General features: G+C 40.4%; 1 protein-coding gene across 5 annotated transcripts in view; it reads right to left on the minus strand.

The window, feature by feature from the left end:
• Window positions 1-2,353: 2,353 nt before the first annotated feature.
• CA10 (carbonic anhydrase 10) overlaps window positions 2,354-24,840 on the minus strand; it is a 316,228-nt gene continuing 293,741 nt past the window's right edge. For all 5 annotated transcript variants that reach the window (XM_030534700.1, XM_030534698.1, XM_030534702.1 and 2 more), the window contains 5 exons: window positions 19,880-19,975; window positions 17,206-17,278; window positions 7,889-8,043; window positions 4,393-4,567; window positions 2,354-3,083 (listed from right to left, as the gene is read on the minus strand). In XM_030534700.1, coding sequence (XP_030390560.1) covers window positions 3,061-3,083; window positions 4,393-4,567; window positions 7,889-8,043; window positions 17,206-17,278; window positions 19,880-19,975 — 522 coding nt within the window. In that variant the 3' untranslated portion in view covers window positions 2,354-3,060. The remainder of the gene's footprint in view (window positions 3,084-4,392; window positions 4,568-7,888; window positions 8,044-17,205; window positions 17,279-19,879; window positions 19,976-24,840) is intronic.

Raw genomic sequence — 24,840 nt, forward strand, 5'->3', positions numbered from 1 at the left:
TGATCATGTGCCATAGTTTGGACTTAACTCTACCATTTTTATCATTAAAAAAAAATCTTGCCGAGATGGAATTAATTAGTTTGCAAAATGGATTTGGAGATGTTGACAAATGCATTTGCGATATCCCAGTGTGATTACTGCATTTCTCTATTTGCAAGGCTTCTGTGTACCAGCTTCACTTAATCCAAAGCACAGCATGAATCCTCACTGGGACCAGCCTTTTCTGTCATATCATTCCTTCTTTCTTAAATCCCCTCAACTAGCTTTCGGTGAAATACCAAAAAGGTTTTATTACTTATTAAAAGTTTCATAAGGGAGACCTGGCTTATCTTTCCTACCTTCTGTCATCAGACAAACTCAGATGAACAGCTGCCAGCTATTTGTCCAAAATATAGATTGAAACCTTTTGGACTTTGTACTCTCAGAAACTGTGCTCCGCAACCGGAGAACAGTCCCAAGATTAGGCGTCAAAGAGCAAACACAAAACTGATCCCATTAAAGTTTTTGCACTGACATTGGAGATCTATCTGTGCAGTGACTTTTCATGAAGTGCCTAGGAAACAGCATTAGATTATCTATGCTTTGTATTGCACTGTCAATTACTACTAATTACATAGGACTAAAACTGTAATCTTGCTTTTATTTCAACAGTTGAACTTGACCTTATTAATTCACAGTATAAATCTAACTTTAATTGGCATTTATATGGCTGGACTGTGGATTGATCAGTCTTTGTATTAGTGGCAATGTGCAAAGCACATGGAAGTTGATAGAAAGATTCTCATAGACTTGAATAGGCTACGGATGAGCAGGCAACAACAGCTGGATGAGGTAGTTATTCTTGTTTGCCCCTAACCTTGCAAGTAGGGAGCATGCCATTATTATGCCATGTGCCATTGTGCCCAGCTCCCCCAACTCCTTTGAGATTGATTTCCCTGCTCCTAATACTCTGGATGCTCTTTGTGCAAGTGTACCAAGGAGACGAGAGAGCTTCCTGCTCAGGAGCAACCAGAATCTAGCCCATGCTGGATTCCTAATGACCATGACTACTAACAGTAAACATTCACTTCCACAGTGTCCTTTCAATTAATTTCACAGATGTACTGACAGCAGCAGCCTGTGACTTACAATAGGTGGAACTACGGAATGATGGCAAACTGCCACTCAGTGCCACATGCAGCCGTGTGTGTAGCTCTCTGTCCAATGCCACTTGCAATTGGCACTGCCCTTTTCCGCCTCAGGATAATTTAATAAATTTCTCACATTTAAGGTCAGTGGGGTTGCAAAAGTGATGATGATTGGTTGCATTGAGTCCAGGTGTTCACATTTTTAGCTGGTTTCAGTATTCTCAAACTTTGACACTGTAGTGTATATTTTCAATTTAGAATAAGAACATACACACAAATGTACAGCTGAGACCATGTTGATTGCCATATAATTGAGTGTAGCTAGGCAATAATGTGTATCTATCCTATGTATTTATAATGCACCTTTCACCAACTGGGTGCCATGCACACTATAAACAATTACATTCGTTCCATCCACTCCATACTCCTCACCATTCAACCACTTATGATACTTTCTTAAAGTAGCTTTTTTTCTTGCCCGTTTGTCTCCAGGAGAAATGCTGCTAGCTGTTCTGCCTTGTTGTTATTGAGAGGAGGTCTGTGTAAAGAGATAACTTACACTGTGCCCTGACTGCAAAATTGGGCTCATCCAGATCTTTGGTGATAGAGAATTCCACACCCCAGCTTCAGCCAACTAAGAATACTTGGCCCCTGATAGTTTCACCTTTGGATCTATCAGCTGCAACATTCCCATTATAATCACAGCTGTCATGGTAGATCACAGAGAGAGGGATGATTCCTGGTTAGTTGGGACCCAACTGATTTGACAACTTTAACATTGGTAATATAAAAAAAAATGCACACATGAACTTGTTAAACACATTTATTGAGTTCTTGACAGTAACCAAACACAGTGAATGACCATTATAAACAAGAAAAAAGGCATTAGCTTTAACTTGGTCAGCTCCTGCTACATCTGTAAAGAAATATATCCCTTCTAGCAATTTACAAGGTTGAATTTGTATGTCTCAATAATGGACTCAAATCGGGGAAATGGTAATTTTAAACTAACCCATTTTTCAGTTGCCTTCTGGAGCCTAATTCTTAATGATGATGAACCATAAAACGGAATTAAAGTTACACTAGCTTTGTTAAATACATTCCTAATTGCCATTAACTCAGTTAAACTGGCTGCAAACAAATAAAGTAAAAAAGAAAAGAAAAGAAGCCTCAAGTGCTAGAGGCTTATCATTTCAGAAAGGAAAAATAAACCAAAGCGAGTGTACTAAATTAATTTGTTCAACACATTTATTGAGTTGTTAACAGTAACCAAACACAATGTATGACCTTTGTAAAACAAGAAACAGAAAATGGATCATTTCTGATCTTGGCAAATCCTACTACAGATGTGTGACAAAGGGGGATATATTTCAATTTCTTTTACATTCTGCGGTGATATATTTACAATACTTATCTCTCAATGTCTGTCCTTCTTAATTAAATAAACAGAAGGATCATAACCTAGAAATAAGTTTCCTCTACAATCTTCTTGTTCTGTCTTGTCAGTATCCATTAATGATAGGGATATAATGAGAGCTTTCCAAGGATTACTTGGCACACAGAACACAACTCCACTTTGATGCTGTACGGAGCCACCTTTCTTTTGTATTTTTTTTTCTTTGGAAAGGGAGGAAAGAAAGAATTTCATATGTACAAAGGCTGAAAAGTCTTTCTTTGTGAAGCTAAATTAGTTCAGGAAAACTGTATCAAAATTGTAATCACATTTACTGTAGTTATTGTCTCTTTTTTAGTACGATCAATCATATGAATGAATTTTTAGTTAAGTTTCCATCTTGGCAGCTTTTTTCTTGCAGCACGTTTGCACATACTGTCATGAATCCAAAGAGTGAATGAGGCTGGGTGCATTCTAGATTATGTCAATTCACAGTAGTAGCATTCCACTGAGGTTAGGAGTTTTTCCTGTTTGTCTTAATTACTTGAGGAGCCATTCATTTACTGAAAGAAAAGTAATAACAGTTATACTTTACCAAACACCAAATATAAAATTGCCGTTTTTAAAAATTAAATGCCTTCAGTGTTTGTATTGTGTAGAAAATAGTTGAGTAATTTCAAAATTATGAATTGAGAATGTGGCTCTTAGTCTTAACACTAGACTAGAGTTGGTCAAAAAATTTTAAATTAAAAATATTTAGTTGAAAATATCTTTTTCAATAGAAAATTTATTAAATGTTTTTAAATTGGAAAATGAAATATTTAATCATGTTTTTGCCTTTCTTCATAATTGTAATTCCTTTCTACCCCTTCCTCCCCTCCCTTCACTCATTTTTCAGTGGAAAAGAGAAAAAAGGTGGGGGGAGGAGTATGAACTGAAAAATTTGGAATATCCGAGAAATCATTCCTTTCTGAAACCTGAATTTCCCATTTCAGACCAGCTCTACTATCATCCTTCCTGATATTTTCAGATAGTGTTTTTATCAAATTATTTAGTGTGATTCAACTCCACAATGGCACCTGACTGCTCAGTTGAGCTGCTTTAGTATATGTGAAAGCATACCTCCTCACTTTCAATACTATCCCATTTCTACCAATGTTTATTCCCATGATCTCAGTGGAGCCAACACAGCTCTGGGAGAGAGAGTTGGATGCCATTCTGGATGCAACAGCAGGAACAGAAATTGTTAACTGGGTTTCAAATGCACAGCATCTGCTGATGTTGTGAAAACTAAAGAGAACCCAGCTAGATCATCAGTTTGCAACTGGAAAAATCATAATTACGAAGCGAGAAGATGTGTTCGGGAAATAGCTAAGAGATAATCAGCTTGGAACCTTACATTACTAATTTTATGGAGTTACCTTCCAGAGTAGAAATAAATTTTATTTCCTTATAACGTTTCCTTCAATTGTCATATGGCCTATTATTTTACTTTATATCAGAATCTGCAGTGTGGGGCTATTCCTATTACAATTATGTTTTGATTCTCATTTGCACTTGCCATACCTCTTTTTCAAGAAAACAACTTACAGCTACAAATTATCCTATTGTCATAAACTGGAGTGAGATGTTATGATGCTGTGTAGCATTGTAAAACTTCTCAGATTTCAGATATTCTAAACATGCTAGCTGAAATCTGACACTTATAAAAGCAAATCAATATATAAATAGGTGGGATAGGATCTGAATATATGTCCCATTGTACACCGCTACTAACAACATTATGTAAATCAAACAAGGATCCTTAGAGGAAAGGAGCTCTACACAGGTGTAGAAATTATTGTTCTGGAGACTGCCTTGTGTAAAACCTACCTCTATACTGTAGTTTCTGTGCTCTGTTGTTTGGACAATCTTTACCCTGTAAACTAAAATTGATATTAGTTCGGATACATCGATTGTTGAGAGGCTGGACTGGTCTGAAATTGTCACTCATGCTCAGAAATATCTGTGATGGCTGATTCTGGCTTAGCAGTCGTAAAGAGTGCATCTGTACAAAACACAAAACAAGGACTTGTAGTATTATTCTTCACTCTAAATAAACAATATTGAAAACTATTTAGATTAATCATCATATGCAAAGTATTCTAACAATATTTTTGTGATTTGGAATTTGGGGAGGGTTGACAGAGGTTCAGTCTATACTAGGGTGACCAGACAGCAAATGTGAATAATCGGGATGTGGGGAAGGGATAATAGAAGCCTATATAAGAGAGATCCAAAAATCGGGACTGTCCCTATAAAATCAGGACATCTGGTCACCCTAGTCTATACTAAACATAGTTTTAGACCCATGGGCAACTGGGATACCTTAAGTAAAGACAAAACCATTCCTTTTGTGGTCATGATCCTGTTTCTCTAAGCCCCGTTGTAAACAAAGCCTCCAGTTTTGTGCAGAATAAATGGAAATGGCACAAGGGAGCTTTGGCTGACCAGGAAGTAAATGGAATCCATTGTACTAGATCGTGGCGGCAGGTGCAAAGAAAGGGAATTTGATGAATGATGAGAGAAAATTGCCCAAAGATGTTAGGGTAACTACTCTGGCTTGCTATTGAGAAGACAGCTCTGGGTGAAAGTGCCCAAGTACTGGTTATGCCACAGAAATCTGAATGCAGAGACTGATAGGCACTACATCTGTATTTTTAAAGAAGTTAGTGCTTCTGGAAGGCATGGGACTTGACAGTCTTGGAGACTGAAATCATCTCTGTTCACTGAAAGATCTACCTGGGTCAACAACAGTGCAGTTATCCCTACATTGCCCTCCTACTGGGCTTTGGCCCTGACCTGGGACTCCTTTATGGGACAAAAAGAACAGGAGTAACTTGTGGCACATTAGAGACTAATAAATACAGACTAACATGGCTGCTACTCTGGAACCTGTCTTTATGGAGTCTTTACCTATCATGACTACTAACAAAATTGCCAATTGTGAAGGTGATATTTATAGGGTGAGCAAATGTCCACTAGCAGCTGGATTGCAAACAACCAAACAGCTATGATGTCTTTTGAAGTGGCTGTCTAAAGGTTAAAGGGCATTTATCCATTTCCTTCTGGTGGCTACCTCATTAGTTAGAGTCGTGGGAGAGTGGGGAATCTAATGAGCTTGGAGAGTTTTGAAGAGAACTATACCAGTAGGTGTGTTTTGCATGTTGTAGACGTGCTAATGACTACAAGGGAAATCTTCCATCTTTCTGAGTATACTGTATAATTAGTATATATTCTATTAAATCAATCTGCAGTACTAATATGGTAGTATGCATCTAACCAGTAAAGGCTGACAAGGAGCAGCTATCAGGAGATGATGTCATTTGAGTACCAGTGGAGGCTATAGAAACATTCTAATCTTCATTTTCTATTAAACAATTTGCATTATTGTTGTAATAATGTAAAAAAAATATTTCTTGTGGAAAACATGCACGTTCATTGGGACGTTTAGTATGTATGATATGTACCCGTTTTCTCTCAACTGTGTCCCCTAAATTACTCTACCCATTTAGAATAGAACAACAAACTGTATTTCCCAAACCCATGCACAGTTGGACAGAATTAATACAATGCAGTTAAAATACATTGCATGCTTTCTATAGCATCTTATTGACAAAGATGACAGGACTTGAAGCCCCAATGTGATTTTTTTGAGCCCTGATTTCTCATCCTTTATTTCATTCCTTGGACTAGATAACTTCTACTGTGTTAGCTAGAGCTGCTTTACTCTGGGTTGAGGTGAGAAAACGGCTCTAAGATCTGCTTAGGGCTCTTAGGATTCTCACTAATGGAGGATATACCGGGGATGAGGTGAATCAACGCATCCCGTGGCTGGCCCCACTAAATTAAATAGGTCCAGTGTTGTGTGTGCCAGAATAGGCTCCCATTTGGCCAATTAAGTGGTCAAGGCAGTATCTGGGGGATAGAAAGGACCAGGCAGAATCTGAGAGAGGGAGACCCAGTGAATCACAGCTGCCTAAGTGAGAGCTGCCAGAGTCAGAAGGTGTTTCCTGCGGGACGGGGGAGGGACTGAAGGCAAGAGGGCAGAAAATGGGGTTCACCAACTGACCTCTCCAAGCCAGAGAGCCAGGGCTGGAAGGCGAAAGCGAGGAGGAGGGAGCAGAGGTGCCTGCTGTCTCTAAGCCAGAGAGCTGATGCTAAGGATCAGAGAGGGCTGAAGGCAGGGGTGCAGCATAAGTGCTTAACCACTGACATTACCAGAGAGCTGGGTCCAGGGGATCACTGAGAGGGCTGGGACAGTGAGGGATGTTCCTCTGGCCAGGATGATCTCCTAAAGAGAGGCTGTGGGGGTTCCCACTGGGAAAAGAGGGGTTGCACTCGAGTTGGGAGGGCTGGGGTGGCTGTCCTGGCAAAGGGATAGAAGGGGACCAACAAGGAGCCTAGGTGTGGTGGAAGACACCAGAATATGATGAGGATGCACTCCAAGCAGAGAGGCTGGGTGTGGCATTGGTGGTTTTCCTGCTGGGAAGAATGGGCTTTTAAGGACAACGTGGATTGGGGATGCTGTGGACTATGTTTTGGGATTTTTGTTACGGACTATTAGAACTATGGGATATTATTTAAGCAAGAGAGCCTGAAGTGGAGCTCTTGGGTTACCCTGAGAAGGGAAAGTGCCAGAGGTGCATGGGTAGTGCTGCGGCCTGCTGCCAGAGGGTGCCACCCTTTGATGCCCCATTTTCCAGGCACCCATACTTGAGGATCTGCTGTCTGTGACACTCTCAGTGGGGGTTGAAAGCAACTGAACTGTGCTGCAAAGACCCCATTGTTGTGGCTTTTCCACCAATGTGGTCCCCAGGTGGCCAACACAATGGAATGAATCTAGCTCCTACTGCTTGCTCACTGCTGCAGCTACCTAACAGTAGCCCTCAATATGTCACTCTGGAACCAAAGGCCTATCTTCCAAATTTTTGACACACGTGCTGGCATCAATCCTGCCACCTTTTTTCTGTGCCAGACAATGTAGACTGGAGCCTTCCACAAAGGGTCTTTGTCCTAGCTCCAGTCCCACTGCATAAACTGGCTGCCACAATCCCTCATGAGACCACAATTCTCACTCTTCTAAAGTTTTTAGTCTTTTCTAACCTAGTGTAGGAGGGTCCCAATTATGCTTCTGCATGTGGGTATTTTTTAGTTATTCTAGCACCTCCTTGTGTAGGAATTACAAAACAAACATGGTTTAAGATACAGTACTGCACTAAACCAAAGGGAAAAACATAATTTCAAATATGATGCTACAAAGATATACATTTAAAATATTTATTCTTCTGATGACATTTACTGGATCCATTATGTTCATTTTAGTTACCTGCATCCTTGTTATGTAGACAGGCTTGTTCATTATTATCCAGCTTGCTGTTTCATAGCAGGGTGGAATGGTCATGGACCCATCGTATGTAATGAAACTAGAGGTCTCAGGATAAAGTTCCTCAATATTAAGTCCCTGCAGTAAGTATGCATCATCTAGAGAATAAAGGGGGAAAATGATCTAGATCAAGCAATATTTTCACAAGACAAACTTTGTTGCACATCTCTTTTACTCTACAACCTCAACCTTAGTTTTACTGAAATAGGAAGTCAAATGAATATACATTGTGCTCTGTACAAATTGATTGTTCAACACATGGACGTTAACAGATATTATGATTTTAATATAGTAACTTTGCCTTAGATGCTTGCTCACAGGTTCTGTTGACTTCACTAGGAGTTTAGCACAAGCATTTGCAATGAGAATTTGGCCTTGTTTTAGGTATTTGGGTTTAAAGCTGGTTGAAGTTGTATTTCTTGATTTGGATGCAGCAGTCTTTGGAGAATGTCGACTTACCATATTTTTGGAGTGATGAACAATTTTTGCTCAACAAGACCTTGGGAAGGCCAAGAGTGTTAAAGCTTAATTACCCTTGTTTGAGAGAAAAGATTGTTCTGCCTTGTTAAGGTTAATGTCTGATGATAAAGCTGCTCAATGAAGCCTGCTGTCCTTTAGTGGGCACAGTGGGAACGGATGCAGTATAAACTCAGAAATGTTCAAGTCAGAGGTGAGAAAATATGCTGTAAAGAAACTTACTGGACTTCCCACTTTTTTCATATCCTCTCTGGTATTAATGAGGTGTCCCTTTGTAGACGACTGCAGAGTGTGGACATGTGCCAGCATATAATTAGAAATGGATATAACTTCTAAGAGTCATCGAAGCTGCTCAGCCTTTGCTATATTGTATATATTATTGCTGTTACATAACACTAACCCTGCAGTGCTTTCTGCAAGTCTTTCAAAGCTGTAATGCTGATTTTCCAGGATTCTCTGCAGTCATGTCTCCCTTAGCTGGGACTATATAATTCATAACCACCGGTGACAGAGCAGAGACTGGACACACTCACCAGTGGGTTACACAGGAATCAGGTTATCTATTTAAAATCTGTTCAGACTTAATCTTTATTATTTCAGGAAAGATGTCTCAGTGTACTTCCTTGGCTGTGAGAAATCTGAAGTCCCACCCCTTTTTGTACTTGAAGTCAATCTGAATGCAGATCTATATATCAATTGTGGGGTTTACTAATAGAGTGGAATACATTGTTACTCTCACCTAGGTGACCGAGTCTTTCGACTTTGTTAACATGTTCAACCTCCATTGGCCTAAGACCTGGGATTCTGAATGTGTTTCCAAGCCAAAAAATGTTCCAGATGAAAATGCTAAACCATTGCTGTTGCATTACTGAGCCAGAATGGTGTTAAATGTTGACAGCTAGAGAAGACTGAATACAGCTAAGCCCTATTAATTAAAAAAAAAAAAAGCAGTGCAGCAATAATTTTGCTGGAATTAGTGAGCATGGAATGCATTTTTTCATGCCAGTGATTGTTTTGTATGAGTCATTACACACCTCTTTTCCCCACATGAACATCCTTCTAAATATTTATAAACCAGAGAGCCTGGTGTGTTCATTCTAAATGGCATGGAATTGGTAAAAATAGATATTTTCAAACTCCAAGGGCCAAATTCTCCTACTGACATCCATATTGACTTCAGTGGGTTTGCAACTGTTTAAACGAGAGCAGAATTTTCTCTGACGTGTCTACCAGGAGACTAAAAGCCAACCTAAGAAATTAGTGAAAATCTGGGATGTTGATAATTTATGGCTTTTTTGGGTCACATCTCGTTTCTTTCACCTGCTCTACTATAGATGGGCACTATGAAAATTGGGGTAGAAGCAATAGAGCAAGGTATCACATGGAAGACATGCAGACAACTTCATTGTTGGTATAAATGCAGGAAACTCTACTTGTTTCAGTGAATTGTCCCTGTTTATGCCAATGGTGAATTTAGCCCATTATTCTTAATGTGGATTTTTAACCTAAGTGGCCCTGTTCAGTCCCCTCAGACAGGGCAGGACTGAGCCATTGTGGGGGCACCCCCACTCTAGTGCGAGGTCTGGCAGACCCTCTGGGAACACAAGAAGAGCCTGGCTGATGATGTAATACCCTTGGGGAGAGCGCAGCAGTTACTCACCTCTCCGGTGTAGGATTATAGGGACTAGACCTGGCCCCCTTCGCATAGGGCAGAACTAGCTGTAGAGTCATTGCATTTCCTCAGTGCAAGGACTCCCTCTGTGATACACCTCTGAATGGGGACCAGAAGATCCTTGGGCTTTCTGCCTCCCTTGTGTACCTATGCAGGAGTCAAGCACCATTCATTCCCTAAATCATTTGCAATGTATCTCCTGGTATGCTTCTCTTTCACTCTTAGATCTGTTTGCTTACTGTGATGTAATGCAATCAGTAAGTACCATTTGGGTTACTAATAACTCCACAGATTTGAACTGCAGTTATAAAATAATAGTGCTCTGCATATCCCATCCAAGAAATAAACAACAGAGCTTTAAGTGGAAGTCACAAGGCTGAGATTAGCAGGAGCAACCAACTGAGCATGTGAGGATTGGGTTTAGACCATCAAAAACCAGGCACAGAGGTGAGCAGGAATATGGAGTTTCTATATAGAGTGGAAGTAAGAGCCTAAACACTCCAGCACAGATGAAGCCTGACCTGGGTGACACCCTGAATTCATGTAAACAGGATTAGAAGTGAGCTGTCTACCAGGTTGTTGGGCCTGGGGGGAGGGGGGGGGCCTTGAGGTTTGAGTCTGATGCAAAGCTGATTGAAGTCAATGGAAAGACTCCCACTGGCTTTACTGGGCTCTGGATCAGGCCCCATATTACCTTGTTTGAGTCTGAGGGCCCCGCAAGATGTAATCTGATTCTTTGGGGCTGACCAGTATTCAGCTGATCTGAGAGCTATTTGCCCACATTGATGTTTAGGCTGAATTATGTTTAAGCTGTCGTCTATTTTTAGCACTTGAGACACTGAGCAATGGAGCCACGCCTGGGATGAACTGGGTCCACTGCATCTGTTTTCAGCTGGAGCATGTTTATGGCAAGAAAGTGAACACTGCATACTACAGACCCCCTAAATAGCAATTCATGGGAATGACAGAAGAGGTAGAGTTTCTCTTACCATCTTAATGTGACCCTGGAAAGGGTAATGAAGAGGTGGAAGAAAATATTGAGCTGGGTCCTTATTTAGTCCAAACTCATACTGAAAATAGGCAGACTCCACTGAGAAAAGCCTATAGGATGCAGCACCTTATTACCAACCTTTGCCTTGAACCACCACTATCTTTTCCCACCCACTCCCATTTTTCCATATCTTAGTCAAGTTTTTTTCTAGTAGAACTGTAATCTTGCATTTTCAATAGTAATAGACTGCCACCCTTTAATGTGATGTCTTTTTAAATGAATGATTTCTATTAAAGGTATAAACCTCATAATATTCAAAGTTATTCTGGGTGAGGCTTCTCTGCATCCTTTGTCAATATCCTTCTTTAATAACCGTTTTCAGATTTTGATAAACTCTAAGCATCATTCCTATCTGCAATCCACATTCTGTTTATCTTGATCTGCCTATGTCTCAGGATAATTTCTGAACTCGTGAACTTTTCTCTACACAAATTACATTTCATTAGCTTTCACATTAATTTACATAAAGGTCTCGACTGACAATTTTCTTTATGAATGTTGAAATTCTCATTCTTTTCTCTGCATTTGTTAACTGATTTTCTTAATCTCCCTCCCCCTTCATAGCAAGAACCACACATAACAAAATTAGCCCTCTTTAAGAAACTACTTAAGCCACATACTTTCCTTTATGAAATTAAAAATGCAACATGCTAAAATGGTGGAACCTAATCCCAGTGCTGTCAGTGGGAAACTCCCATTGACTTCAGTGGGAGCAGGACTGGGCTTCTGAGTCTGGATAATTAGGGTTCAAATATATACAGAGTAGCTTTTAAACACTATATTCTCTGTAAAATATCACTATCAGATTGCATCTTCTAGGTTCATAATATGGAATCATGAGTGGTTCCAAGTTTTAATTCTAGCTCCGCTTGCCTCCACCTGTTGCCTTGGACCAATTACTTATGTCCAAATTGAGAAAAGTGGCCTCTAATTTTGGATGCCCATCTTTAGATACCAAGGAACTGATTTTCAGAGATGCTGAGCATCCATAGCTCCCCACTGCTTACGCCTGGAGCTTTGAGAGCTCAGCACTTCTGATAGTCAGGTCCTTGATGTCTAAAGTTGGGCATCCAAAAATGGAAGCCTCTGAAATTTGAGACTATGTCCATACATTTGGCTATAAATTCTCTTGGTCGAATCTGAGATTGGGATACTTATTCGTAGGTTCCCCTGTGAGGCAGTTAAGTGTTAAGCATTAAATTTAAGGAAGTAAGTCCAAAATTCAACATCTTTTGCCTTTCAGATGGCTTCTTGGCAGCAATTCTGGTGCAACACATGAATCCCAAATTTCTGCACAGATTCCTTCGAAACTAAAGTGCTGGTTTTATCCAACATTAAGAGAAGTGTGGGCTCCTCTACCAGCAAAAGCTTAAACCAATGTGACATATTTCAGTTTAAAAAAATAATATTGCTGTTTTAAACTAAAAGAGAACCACCTTCAGCCCCTCAGTTGCCCTACTTTAAACATGAATATTAAAGCAATTTTTCTTTAGAGATATTCATATAGTTCCTGACTAAGCCTATTTAAAAGAACAGTCATTTCAACTTGCTTAAATCTAATTCTTTGTGCTGAGCCACTGGCAGAAGAATACAACAGGCATTTAAAATCCACTTTGGAATTCCAAGGGGGCAGCGGGGAGTTACATCCATTTTAACCATTAATATTTTCTTACATTTCAGATTCCCCTTTTTGACACATTTTGTCCTTGGGCTTATTATGTAACAGACTAAACATCTCTTACTGTGTTTTTAATCATTACTTGAACTGCCCTACTTACTGTGCCTGACTTTGGACCCACTCTATACTTGTCATTCTGGCCATGCTCTCACTGAAGTAATTGAGACTGGCTATTTTGTTAAGAGTCCACCGAATATTCACTGAGGATCCCTAAAGCACAAGTTTAAAAAAATCCCAGCCGTTAAATGCAGTATAGAAATCCTTGTAATAGATGAAGTAAAATTATTTTTTCAGCAACGACACTATAATCCATCACCCAAGGCAACTTTAGAATTACTTTCAATAACTTTTTCACATTCCCAATTTGCACTAAAACCACTTCTAATCAATACTTGTTACTGTGGAAAGTAAGCTCAATGTATTGCAGTGGCACACTGTGCTCTGTGTGTATCCATTTAGGGCTTGATTTTAACAGCTATGTGGGTCAATGTTAACCATAATTAAAATTTTAAAATGGGTCCAATAACATTTGACTATGAAATCTAAAATTACCTACATTTTGCATTTTCACCTTAATGCCTAAATTCATGGCTCATCTCATGACCTAAATTCAGTGTGATTGGAACAGATTTCATAGTTCAAGGTTTGGTTTAAAAGAAGAGGAAAAACAATAAATGAAAGGTTAAAGAACATGTTTTTACACTCTAGACAGAACCAGCTTCCCTCCCATAGATTTGGGTGGGCGGAGTATTTTGCAGGACAGAGAAGGAAGAGCTCCCTCTGTGGCATAGTCCAGATGTCTGTCTGTCTGGCCCCTGAAGAGCACTTTGCTGGCCCAGGAATCCATACTTCGGGATTTGGAGAATCAGCAAGGGGAACACACATCTCTTCCTTATCAGTCCACAGGCAATCCTCAGAAAAGTTAATATCTTAACTACTACTGTGCTGTGATTCATCCCTTCAGGGTATTCTAGGGGCAGTGGCTGGTGAGAGAAACCCTAGCAATTTAGCTGCCATGAAGCTGTACAATCTGTCAGGGTATTTGGGGGAAGGAAAGCAGACCATCTATAAACTGGGCCCAAACCCCTACTACTTCTCTAAGGGTGGGGAGAAAACCCTACCCAGTGAGGGAAAGATCAGAGGGAAAAGTTTTGTGAGGGGAGCCCTGTGATTCTTTCCTTTTCATAAGTACCTATATTGGGAGAAGAAATAAGCTGCACATTTTTAATACAGAGTAATTAATTATTGGAACAATTTATCTAGGGATATGGTAAACTCTCCAGCAGTTGAAGTCTATACATCAAGATTGGATGTTGTTCTAAAATATATACGCTATTTTAAGATGTAGGAATTACTGGGTGAAGTTCTATGGCCTGTACTAAGCAGGAGGTCAGATTAGATCACTGGTGGGCCTGTCAGAGTAATCCGCTGGTGGGCTGCAAGACAGTTTGTTTACATTGCCTGTCCGCAGGCACAGTTGCCTGCAGCTCACAGTGGCTGCAGTTTGCTATCATTGGCTAGTGGGAGCTGAGGGAAGCAGCACAGGCTGAAGGGACATGCTGGCCACCACCAGGGTCGGCTTTAGGAAGTGCGGGGCCCAATTTGAACATTTTTGGTGGGCCCTGGCAGGGATGACTTGAAAGGCTTTTTTTTTTTTAATTATTTTATATTTTTTAGCACCAGTTCTCTATAAAAAGTTCTGATTTAAGGGATGTGCAACAGTATGTATTTTTTGTACCAGTAGGGTTGGTTACCATAAATCTGTATTCTCCCAGGAGGAATTTTTAAATTTTAAAAATTTCTCCTGGATGGTGATTTAAGAACCAAAAAGCCTGACATGTCTGGGAAAATACAGATGTATGTTAACCCTACCTAAAGTTCTTTTTTAAAAAGATGGGTCTGAACTAGAAATGAGCTCCATTTCACATGTGTGGGTCCCCGCCACTCCCTGGGTGTGTGCTAGGGTGACCAGATGTCCTGATTTTATAGGGACAGTCCTGATTTTTGAGTCTTTTTCTTATATAAGATCCTATTACCCCCCCCCCACCCCGTCCCAATTTTTGTCATCCTGGTCACCCTAGGGTGTGCACATGTGTGGATCCCAGCTGTTCCCTGCCCCCCTCATTGAAGCAGGTGTGCAGGGTTATTGCCCTGGGAACCACAGGGCACTAGTGGACATGGGGCTGGCTGGAGGCAGGGTCTGGCTGCAGTCAGGGCAGGGGGTGTGGGTCTGGCTGTAGGCAGGGCAGGGGGTGCGGGGCCGGCTGCAGGCAGGGGCTGGCTGCAGGCAGGGCACGGGGTGTGGTGCCGGCTGCAGGCAGGGCATGGGGTGTGGGGCTGGCTGGAGAGGGGCTGGCTGTGGGCAGGACAGGGGTGCGGGACTGGCTGGAGAGGGGCTGGCTGCAGGCAGGACAGGGGTGGCGGGGCTGGCTGCAGGCAGGGGGTGCAGCAGGGGCTGGCTGCAGGCAGGGCAGGGGGTGCGGGGCTGGCTGCAGATGGGTGCAGGGTTGGCTGGAGAGGGTCTGGCTGCAGGCAGGGCAGGGTGTGCTGGTACAGAGAGTACAGCCCACCCTCTATGGTAAGTGCCCCCTCCTCCTCCTCCTCTCCCCTCCCCCACTGGGGTAGCAGCAGCAGCAGCAGCCTGGGGCTTGGGGGCTATTTAAAGGGCCCGGGGCTCCCCTGCTTCTATTGCCCCAGCCCTTTAAATAGCTGCGAGAGCCCTGGGGAAGCGGTGGGGCTCCAGTGGCTATTTAAAGGGCCAGGGTGGTAGAAGCAACGGGAGCCCCAGACTTTTTAAATAGCCCCCAGAGCCCCACAGCCCTACCCTGCTGGGAGCCCCAGGCCCTTCAAAGTGCCTCCTGGGGAAGCCAGGCACCCTGGTACAGTGCACCGGCTCTTGCCTGCACGCCAAACTGGGGCTTGAGTGCGAGGCCGTCTTAGGGGCGGGGCCCGATTCAGGGGAATTGGTTGAATTGGCCTAAAGCCCGCCCTGGCCTCTGCTTCCCATAGCTCCCATTAGCCAGGAATGGCAAACCCTGGCCACTGGGAGCTGCGGGCGGCCGTGTCTGCGGCTGGTCAATGTAAACAAACTGTCTTGCGGCCCGTCAGCGGATTACCTTGATGGGCCGCAGGTTGCCCACTACTGGATTAGGGACCATTATGATCATCTTTCTGAAATGTAATATATTTATCTTTTTCTCTCAATGTTGCAACCACTGTAGGGGAGGGAAAAAGCAGGTTTGCATAGGAGGGCATGATCTGTCCCATAATAAGCAGCATGCATATAGTAAATAGGTATTTAAAGGAAATTCTCCAAGCCTTTCACAGAGAAACCTGAGATCAGGCAAGTTTTGTTACAAATATGAAATTTGTCAAGGTTTAATGGATCTTTCAGAGAGCCTTGGAGAGTTTCAGGCTCAGTTCAAAGCAAATGAGGTTTGCCAGACTTTAAGATTTAAAATTAACCCTAACCCCTTGTGAGGTAGATGGTGGTAAACTCAATTTTATAGATGGGTAAACTGAGGCAGATACCTTAAGTAACTTGCCCAAGGTCACAGAACTGGGAATAGAACAGAAGAGTCCTGATTGCCAGTCCCCTTGCTAACCACTGAACTACATATGCTCCCAGTTTTCAAAAGCAAAACGGGGCTAGGATTTCCAAGAGACGAGATTTCATTTGCTCAGTCAAGATCTTTATATTTTCCTGCCTTAAAGTTACCTTTATTGTTAGCTGACATTTAAGCTTTAGTTTTTCATTCAATGGCATGGAATTACTGAACATTCTCACTTAAATGCATTCCGCATACAGCAAATGTACAATACTTATTTTCATGACATCTTCATACTACTACCATTATATGCAGTAGCAATTCAGTAGAAATAGCATCTTTTTACACACAATTAATAAGAAGGAACCATTGCTTAATATTGAATAAAATGGGAAATACTCACTTGCATGTTAAAATACATGAGCATGAAACAAGGAACTAAGTAATATTTTGTGAATTAAAATATGGTCTGATTTGATATAATTCACACTGTTCCACATGTAACTTCCATTATTAACACAAATGCATTTCCCCCATGTAAGAATAGTATATGTATATTTGCTGGATTTAGTTTAATTGACTGCTCTTTCAAACACAATATACGCTTTGAACTTCCAAGTTAATACTATATGGACTGATGGCTCTACTAGGTTCTTCTGATTATATTATGTCCCCAAATTTATCACCAGGTCAGCTGGAAATGATAACTGGCGATACAAACCTTGTAGCTTTTGTTCATTACTAGATGTCCCTCACATCCTGTGGGTCACTAAATATATACTTTTACATTAACTACATGCAGCTGATAGTCATGGTGAATAAAAAGAAACTTACTTTTATACGTTATTCTTGTTATGGTGTCTCTGTTTAGCATGCGATTTAGAAATGGATTTGATGATTCAGACACCTAAAGGAGAAAAATGAATAATGTCAAAAACTTTGTTACTACAAGCTTCACCTTTCAGGAAAATATAGCTTGTATGTATGTGTATGTGGAGGGAGGGAGGGAAGGAGAGAGAGCGAGAGAGAAGTATGGAAAAAAGGCAGATATATGTGATGGCTTTGCAAGACTTTTACAGAGAGAGGCATAATCAACTATAGATGGGTATGTCTCTAACAGAAGTGGTCAGAAAGTTTGCCTCTAAATATAAATTCAAGGAAAAATAGAAGGAAAAATTGACACATGGTTAAAAATGTGAAATAGGGTCTCGATCTCATCATAGTTGAATTGGGTGGATTTATGGGTGATTAGCACTCTACTTGGTATTCTGTCATAGAATATTCAGTGTCATCATGTGACATCTTTTACATCTCCTATTTCAGACCACCTCCTCCTCTCTGTTGTATCTATTTCAAGTCACTTTTTATCTTTATTTAGAATTATATGTTATCTGTGAGATTCCCAACAACAGGCTATGCGGCCTGCAAGAGAAGTCTGACTGAGTCAACTGCATACTGTGGAAAGTTGTATGCAGAATATTACATGTATTAGCATTTTATTTTTGCTATTCATCCTGGGATATTTTATTGCACTGTGAGTGGCAGAGCTAACAAGTGGTGTTGTCACTTAGGCCATGCTCTCTAAAGTCCTATGTGTACAACACATTTATGTAGCTTGGTTGGTTCTGTACCTGGCCTCCTGGTGCTCTAATCATTCTCTCTGGTCTGTCCTGTCCTATCTGGGTTACAGTATGTTTCTTAGCAGTTGGATGGATACTGCTGTGACATATGCAGGTTTCAAAACGCTTTTATTGTGAGGCTTGGAAATGTCATAAAATGTGTAATATAACCATTATGGGGCTGAACCAGAATCCCACCTCCAAATGGCCCCCAAGCATTGCCAAGTTTCTGTTCTGGATCCTCGCCATTTGAGGGACAGGAAACCTCTGAAATCCTTGTTGTTGTTTCCCCATATTGTTCTCTCTCCTCCCCATGGAACAAGCAGGGATTCTCCCCAGCATCAGCTCATCCCCCAATATCAGGAGGTGGCCAGGGCCATGACTGATCAAGTGGTATATGGAACAGGATCTGGTGCATTCAGCGCTTTTATCTGTGAATTTTTTTTCTAATCCCTCAGCATTTAAACATACTGAAATATTTGGCAGTACATAACAGCTATGTTCAGTGGTCATCAAACATTTGGTCTATTTTGATGCATAATTATTTCAGGGAATGATTTACACTGACTCAGACATTCCAAACAAAACATGCACTGTCACTATATATGGAAGACAAAGACCCAAGTATCTGTGTGAAGGGAAACAGCAAATCAGGTTCTACACTTTGGGTTATTCATTACATTAGGAGTGCACCTAAACTAGTACACAGGAATTATGAAGTTATTCACACATAACTGAAAATTGTGGGCAGTATCCAGAAGATGCTTCAATTGTATCCCTTTGCATGAACTACAGCTAACTCACTGGGCTTGCCTCAAAGTACAATATATCAGGGAGAAAGAGATAACCTGAAGATCTTTCTGACAAATACCTCAAATATTAGAGCTGTACAAAAGGCAGCAAGGAGGTCCAACTTTCCAAGATAACTGATGAAATAGATATTTTAGTTTTGAGGTTACTGTTTTGACAGAAAACTTGATCCTATAAATTTAGATCAGAGTATACTAAAGGGATTTTTTTTTCTTTTAAAAAACTGACTATCTAATTTCTGGGGACATTGGCTAGATACTTTGAGGTGCAGAGTAAATCAGAGCATTGTTCCCCTAGAAGGAGCAGCTAATGTTTTGCAATAACAGTTACTAAGGAAAGGTGGAGGATACACAATGATATAACATATGTATTGCCGCAAGGAGGCAATAAGAGGAGAAGAGGATTCTAAAGTGTTTGAATAAACTGTGAGCTCTGAGTATTAATGATAGATGTAGAGCGTATGTCTGGTATGAAGGTTAATAGATAATAATCATATGGTCTTCTACCTGTGTGAAATGCAAAAAAGTAAAAGACAACTAGATTTTCAACATTCTTTCAGTCTTGATAATCTAAGGTGTTTTAAATGACATTGGTAAGGAAACTCATTTCTTGATTTATAACCAGTCACCACTCCTCTAATATGCAATTGTACTCTCTCCTCACCCCCACGAGAAAGGGGTTCATTTTAATTATAAACTCACTTTTGCATCTCTTCAGACACCTCTAATCTGCAGAATTAACAATTTCCCTGAGCATTTTAACATGAAACTATAAACTGCTATAGCTGCTGTTTATTGTATCAAATATGTTCATTTAACTGTACCTTGTCCTCCCCACAAAACTGTTTTTCTCCCACCTGGTATGTTTTCCCCATTAGACTGCAGGCTCTGTGGAGCAGGGACAGTATCTTTCACTATGAGGGTACACTGCCTAGTGCAATGGGGTCTCTTGACTTCTGACTGCAGCAACAGGCGCTGACAGAATACAAATGATGATTTGTGTTAATTCTAAAATTCTGTTCATGGCAAAATCTCAGTAATTTAAACATTAGATAATATTTATGAAATTGAAATACTTACTTTCATAAATATAGAAACTACCACCAAGCCATTGGGACTTTTTGCAGCCTCTGTGACATTTGTATACAACTCATGGTTATAATGGATTAGTTGAACCTAAAAGATGCAGGAGGGAAAATTATCATTAAACAGTGGAGAATCATACTGTGTATTGTCTGCAAATACTATTTTGATATATATATATCTATCTCTCGTGATTGTTTTTATTAGGATCCCCACCATGCTAGTAAACTTTGTAACTGTGCAATTTTTCAGAGGTTTTTGCAACATGCATTATTTTAATAATCTCAGTGACCATCTGGCTCAAACTGGCACAGCACCAGGGTGTCATCTTCTGAATTGCTGTTAAGTGAATTTACCACATATGAAGTGCACTGCAGGGGTTGGCATAATTTCTCTGCCGCAACAACAGTTGCCATAGGCATCAAGTAATATGTACTCTTCAGCATCAGCTCAAACTCAGAGCTGTCAGGGGTTGACAAACATATAAGACAGAAAATGTTGTTGTGCTTTGTAGCTGTTTAAAATTCAAGAGACTAATGTCATTGGCCAAAATTTTCCAAATTGGTTGCCCGGAGTTAAGCACCTGTCGTTAATGCTTGTCTTCCCTTGTTCCTCCTGCTTGTTTGTTGCATCAATTTGGCTGCATCTTATCTTAATTTAAAATCTATCTTTTAGATTGTCAGGTCCTTGGAGCAGGGATTGTTTCTCTTCCTGTATGTCTGTACAGTGCACAGCACAAGGGGTTCAGATCTGACTGGGGCCTTTGGATACGACTGTAATATAAATAATAGTAATAAATAGCCTGATTTTTTAGGAGTGATGAATGCCTTTTACTCCCAGTGTAGTCAGAGGGAACTGTGGGTATTCAGCATCTCTGACAATTAGGCAACTTACCGAGGTGCCTCGCTTTAGGCAACCAAGACTGAAAAATTAGTGCCACTGTTTCAGCATTTTTAAAAGCCTAGCAGCCTAGCATTTGGAATTTAAACCCCAGATCCTCAGAGGGTCATCATGATTTAAACTTAATGGGAGGAAAAAACCCCACTGGCAATTAAAAAAAACAAAAAACAAACAACCTTCATGGCATAAAAAGCATTTTTACAATCCTGACTGAACTTACTGTGATTCACTGTTTGCTAATTGGTGTGATATTATGCCAGATACAGAGCATCATGTATGTTATGTAATAATAATAGATTTAAAAAAATGGTCACATCTCATTAGGGTCTACGTTTCTGTTCCTTTTTCAAATCCATAGAAAATGGGATTTATGAAGCGGGAGCTCACCAGTGATTGGGAGAAATGATCCTCCCCCAACATCAGACCATGAAGCATTCTCCCTAGGCACTTCTATATCTCAGACTATCATAGTGGCCACTGCTGAGTTAAAGTAGGAACTTTGGGTAGTATATGCATATAGCTACAGACCACATGGGCAGATGGAAAAGGACTGAGCTAGCCATTTACATTGTAGTATGTATCTGAATTCAGAATATCTGAATACTTGGACCGAAGATCAGCACTGAAAATGGGCAATATTTCCCGAACTTGGGATGCTGATTTAAACTCAGATTTAAAAGTAAAAACCACTATGTTACATTGTGCTGTCTTTTACACTAGTGAAAATCTGGAGTGACTCCACTGAAGTCAAAGGAGTTTCACCAGCTGAAATGAGAACACAAATGGACTTTTGTATATTAATATTAAATGTCAGCAAAATTAAACTTGGAATTTGAATTTAAAGAAACTTTGAAAAAGTTTTGTTCCATTCATACTACTTGAGCTCACGAAGTTTATGTTCTGCTTAGCTCACAACATCAGATAAATATCAGACCAAAGGTTCTCTTTTACCCTCCAAATGGCTAAAGTCTGTTATAGCCAGCAAAGAAGCTGCACCATAGAAGGCTTTCCTCCTATGAAATGATCTTGGTCATGGAGAACAATCTTGCTAAAATGAGTTTTAATAACCGCAATGACTCTGTCCCTACAACAGATGGAATGCTTAGTGCCCCAGTTGTGCAAGGATACAGTAGCAAAAATTGGTGTAGCAAGAGTGACCTGACTTTTTTGTGATGTATTTATTAAAAATAATAATGTTAAGGCCTTTGTTTACCACCAAAATATGTGAGCAGCAATCAAAGTTATGGCATACATTTCTAAATCAAGCATAACCTACATGATTACTGCCTCATTAATCATAACTTGAGAAATAAATGATGCCTTATAAACGTTGGGAGTATTCAGTATTTTCCTATACAGTGCCTTGACTGCAAAATGCATCTGGTATGTTATGTGCAAGTGCCTGATTTTGCTGCCCTGAATCACATAAAGAAAAACACCCAACCTGTACATACATGTTCAATAAAGGCATCATAATGCTCAGCCACAAGGATATTGGATGAGTTTATAAATTCTCGAAGGACACAAGAGAATACTTGCTTTAGTACGTTGAGCAGGCCTGGACCCTTAGCTTTCAGCTTTACCTTTTACAACTCTCATTTAACGACCCAAAACAAAACAATCTGATTGTGAGGGTCAAAATGGTTGACAATGTGTTAATTTTTGACTATTTTTCTCCTCTGCTGGATTGTGAACTATCAGTTGACCTTTTTACAACTGGCACAGTAGGACATTTTTAAGCAAGACAAAAACAACCTGGAAGCAGGAAGAAAAAATATCAAAGTAGGCAATGAAGTCATATTCTGAGCTTCGAGAGTCAGCAGAGTTGGAGGAAGCATTAACTAGCCTATTGTGGCATGTCTTCTAAAGGTCTTGCAAAGAATTAATGAGAGTTTTCACTAAAGTGCAACCAGAGGTTCTAGCTCATTAGTCATCAGCTTGTGATGTTATAACATCTTAGCCATAGGGACTGTGCCCTTGTTGACACTTTTAAGCTCAGCAGCATACATTCTGATTTTATTTACTAGCATTCACTCCAGCAGCCAAAGTCAATCAGTGAATTTGTGAGGAAATAGGTCATGAAATCTGCTTTAGATGGGATTTTCTTGTATAGTAAGTCCCTCAGTTACCTAGGTAAGCTTTGTTGATCTAATGAACCAAACTGTAAGTACAAGACTGGCTGGACTGAGTAAAGTAAAGATAAGAGAACAACTTCATCTTTCTTTGGAAGTGCAATCCTCATTGAGGACAACTTGCAGAAACTGTGAGAAAACATTCAGCTCCCATTCCAGAGACAGAATTTGTAGGATCAAGACTAATAGGTGGAGTGAAGGGAAATCATAATGCTGGAATGGGGCTCTACAATCCATGCCAAACGCATGGGCTCAAATTGCAGGTGATTAGTGGCATCTATGCATGTGTGAATTAACAGGCTTGACCTGATGGGAAATTGGATGACTTATTAATTTATCCACTGTTCTATAATGAATCTCTCTTTCCTATAATACACTCTGATCCAGAGGAACATTTGTACTTAGGGTGACCAGACAGCAAGTGTGAAAAATTGGGACACTTTTTTCTGGGGGGCGGTGCAGGGGGCGTGGGGGTATAATTGCCTATATAAGACAAAGCCCCTAGTATCGGGACATCTGGTCACCCTCTTTGTACTATTTGCTTGAAACTCCCTCACCTGTACCAGTGCTTCCAAATGGTGCCTGTTCCCAGCTCCCTGTTCCGATAGCCCTGCACACACACACACACTATCGCTCCTCCCACAACTGCTCAAATTGCTCCAGGGCTAGTCCCAAATAGTATGCTTAAAAAAAGAACAAAACTGTTTCAATGTAGGTTGAGGCTGAACTTCCAACCTTGCTAACTACCATAGTGTGGAATAAGCTACTGTTACTGAGAAGAGCTGGTTGAAAAATGGGAAATTCTTTCTATGAAAAGTGTTTCTTTTTCCACAGTAAAAACACCGAGATTCAATTTTTTTCTGACCAGCTCTGCTAAATTGGGCCTTGATTAATCCACCTCTCCAATGAGGTAAAAGGATGGACAGTGAGAGGCCATGGTGGGAATGACTTAGGCTTTCCTATCATCATCGTACCATAATTAGTCACTCGGCCAAAAAGAAAACAATGACCTAATAAATCGAGGGAGAGACAAGGTGGGTGAGGTAATATCTTTTATTGGACCAGCTTCTGTTGGTGAGTGACAAGCTTTTGAGCTCCACTTGTCTGTGAAGCTTGATAGCTTGTCTCTCTCACCAATTGAAGTTGGTCCAATAGCAGATATTACTTCACTCACCCTGTCTTTTTTGTATCTTGGGACCAACTCTGGCCGCTGCAGCAACACTGCAACCAATACATCAAAAACAGTTAAAAATTCAGATTGTATCAACTCTTCCTTCTCTTCTCCTCCCTCCCCCTGGAACTTAAATTTTATAAACAAGTAATTTGCATATCAACAAATCCTTCCAACTACCTGTTAATCAAAAAGTCCCTTTGGATGAGTCTGACCTGCCAAACAGCACTGTATATGATCAAGAATAAAACCTTCTAAAGCTTTCATTCATTTCATTCTCTTTGTTCATAACATGTTAATTAACAACAAGAATCAATTTATGTTAGTAATTGCTGAATATGTAGTCATATTGGTAATGTACACCAAATACAATCTCCAAACAAGCAATTTCCTCCATCAAAATTAAACTGATAAATTAGTTAAAATGCGTTGCTAAATAGCCCTGATTCTGCTCCCATTGCATATAGTGGCAAAACTCCCATGGGACTGGCATTGAGTAGACACACTGATCTCGGTTCTCATGACATTAATTGATTACATCAGACATTTTAATAACCAGATTGGCTTAATTTTTAAGGCAACTAGATTAAACTCCATTTATGACGACAACCCAACTACTCTAAATCAACTGAGCAGATGGGGGATTGCAGCTACTTCAATTTAATTCCAGCACAAGAAGTTCATTGTATTACAAATGTGTTTTCTTTTTTCTTTTGGTAAAAAGAAGCCTTATGTTGAGGATCCCCAAATGTGCT

The sequence above is a fragment of the Gopherus evgoodei genome, chromosome 15 (assembly GCF_007399415.2).
Source record: "Gopherus evgoodei ecotype Sinaloan lineage chromosome 15, rGopEvg1_v1.p, whole genome shotgun sequence".
Taxonomy (NCBI): Eukaryota; Metazoa; Chordata; order Testudines; family Testudinidae; genus Gopherus; species Gopherus evgoodei.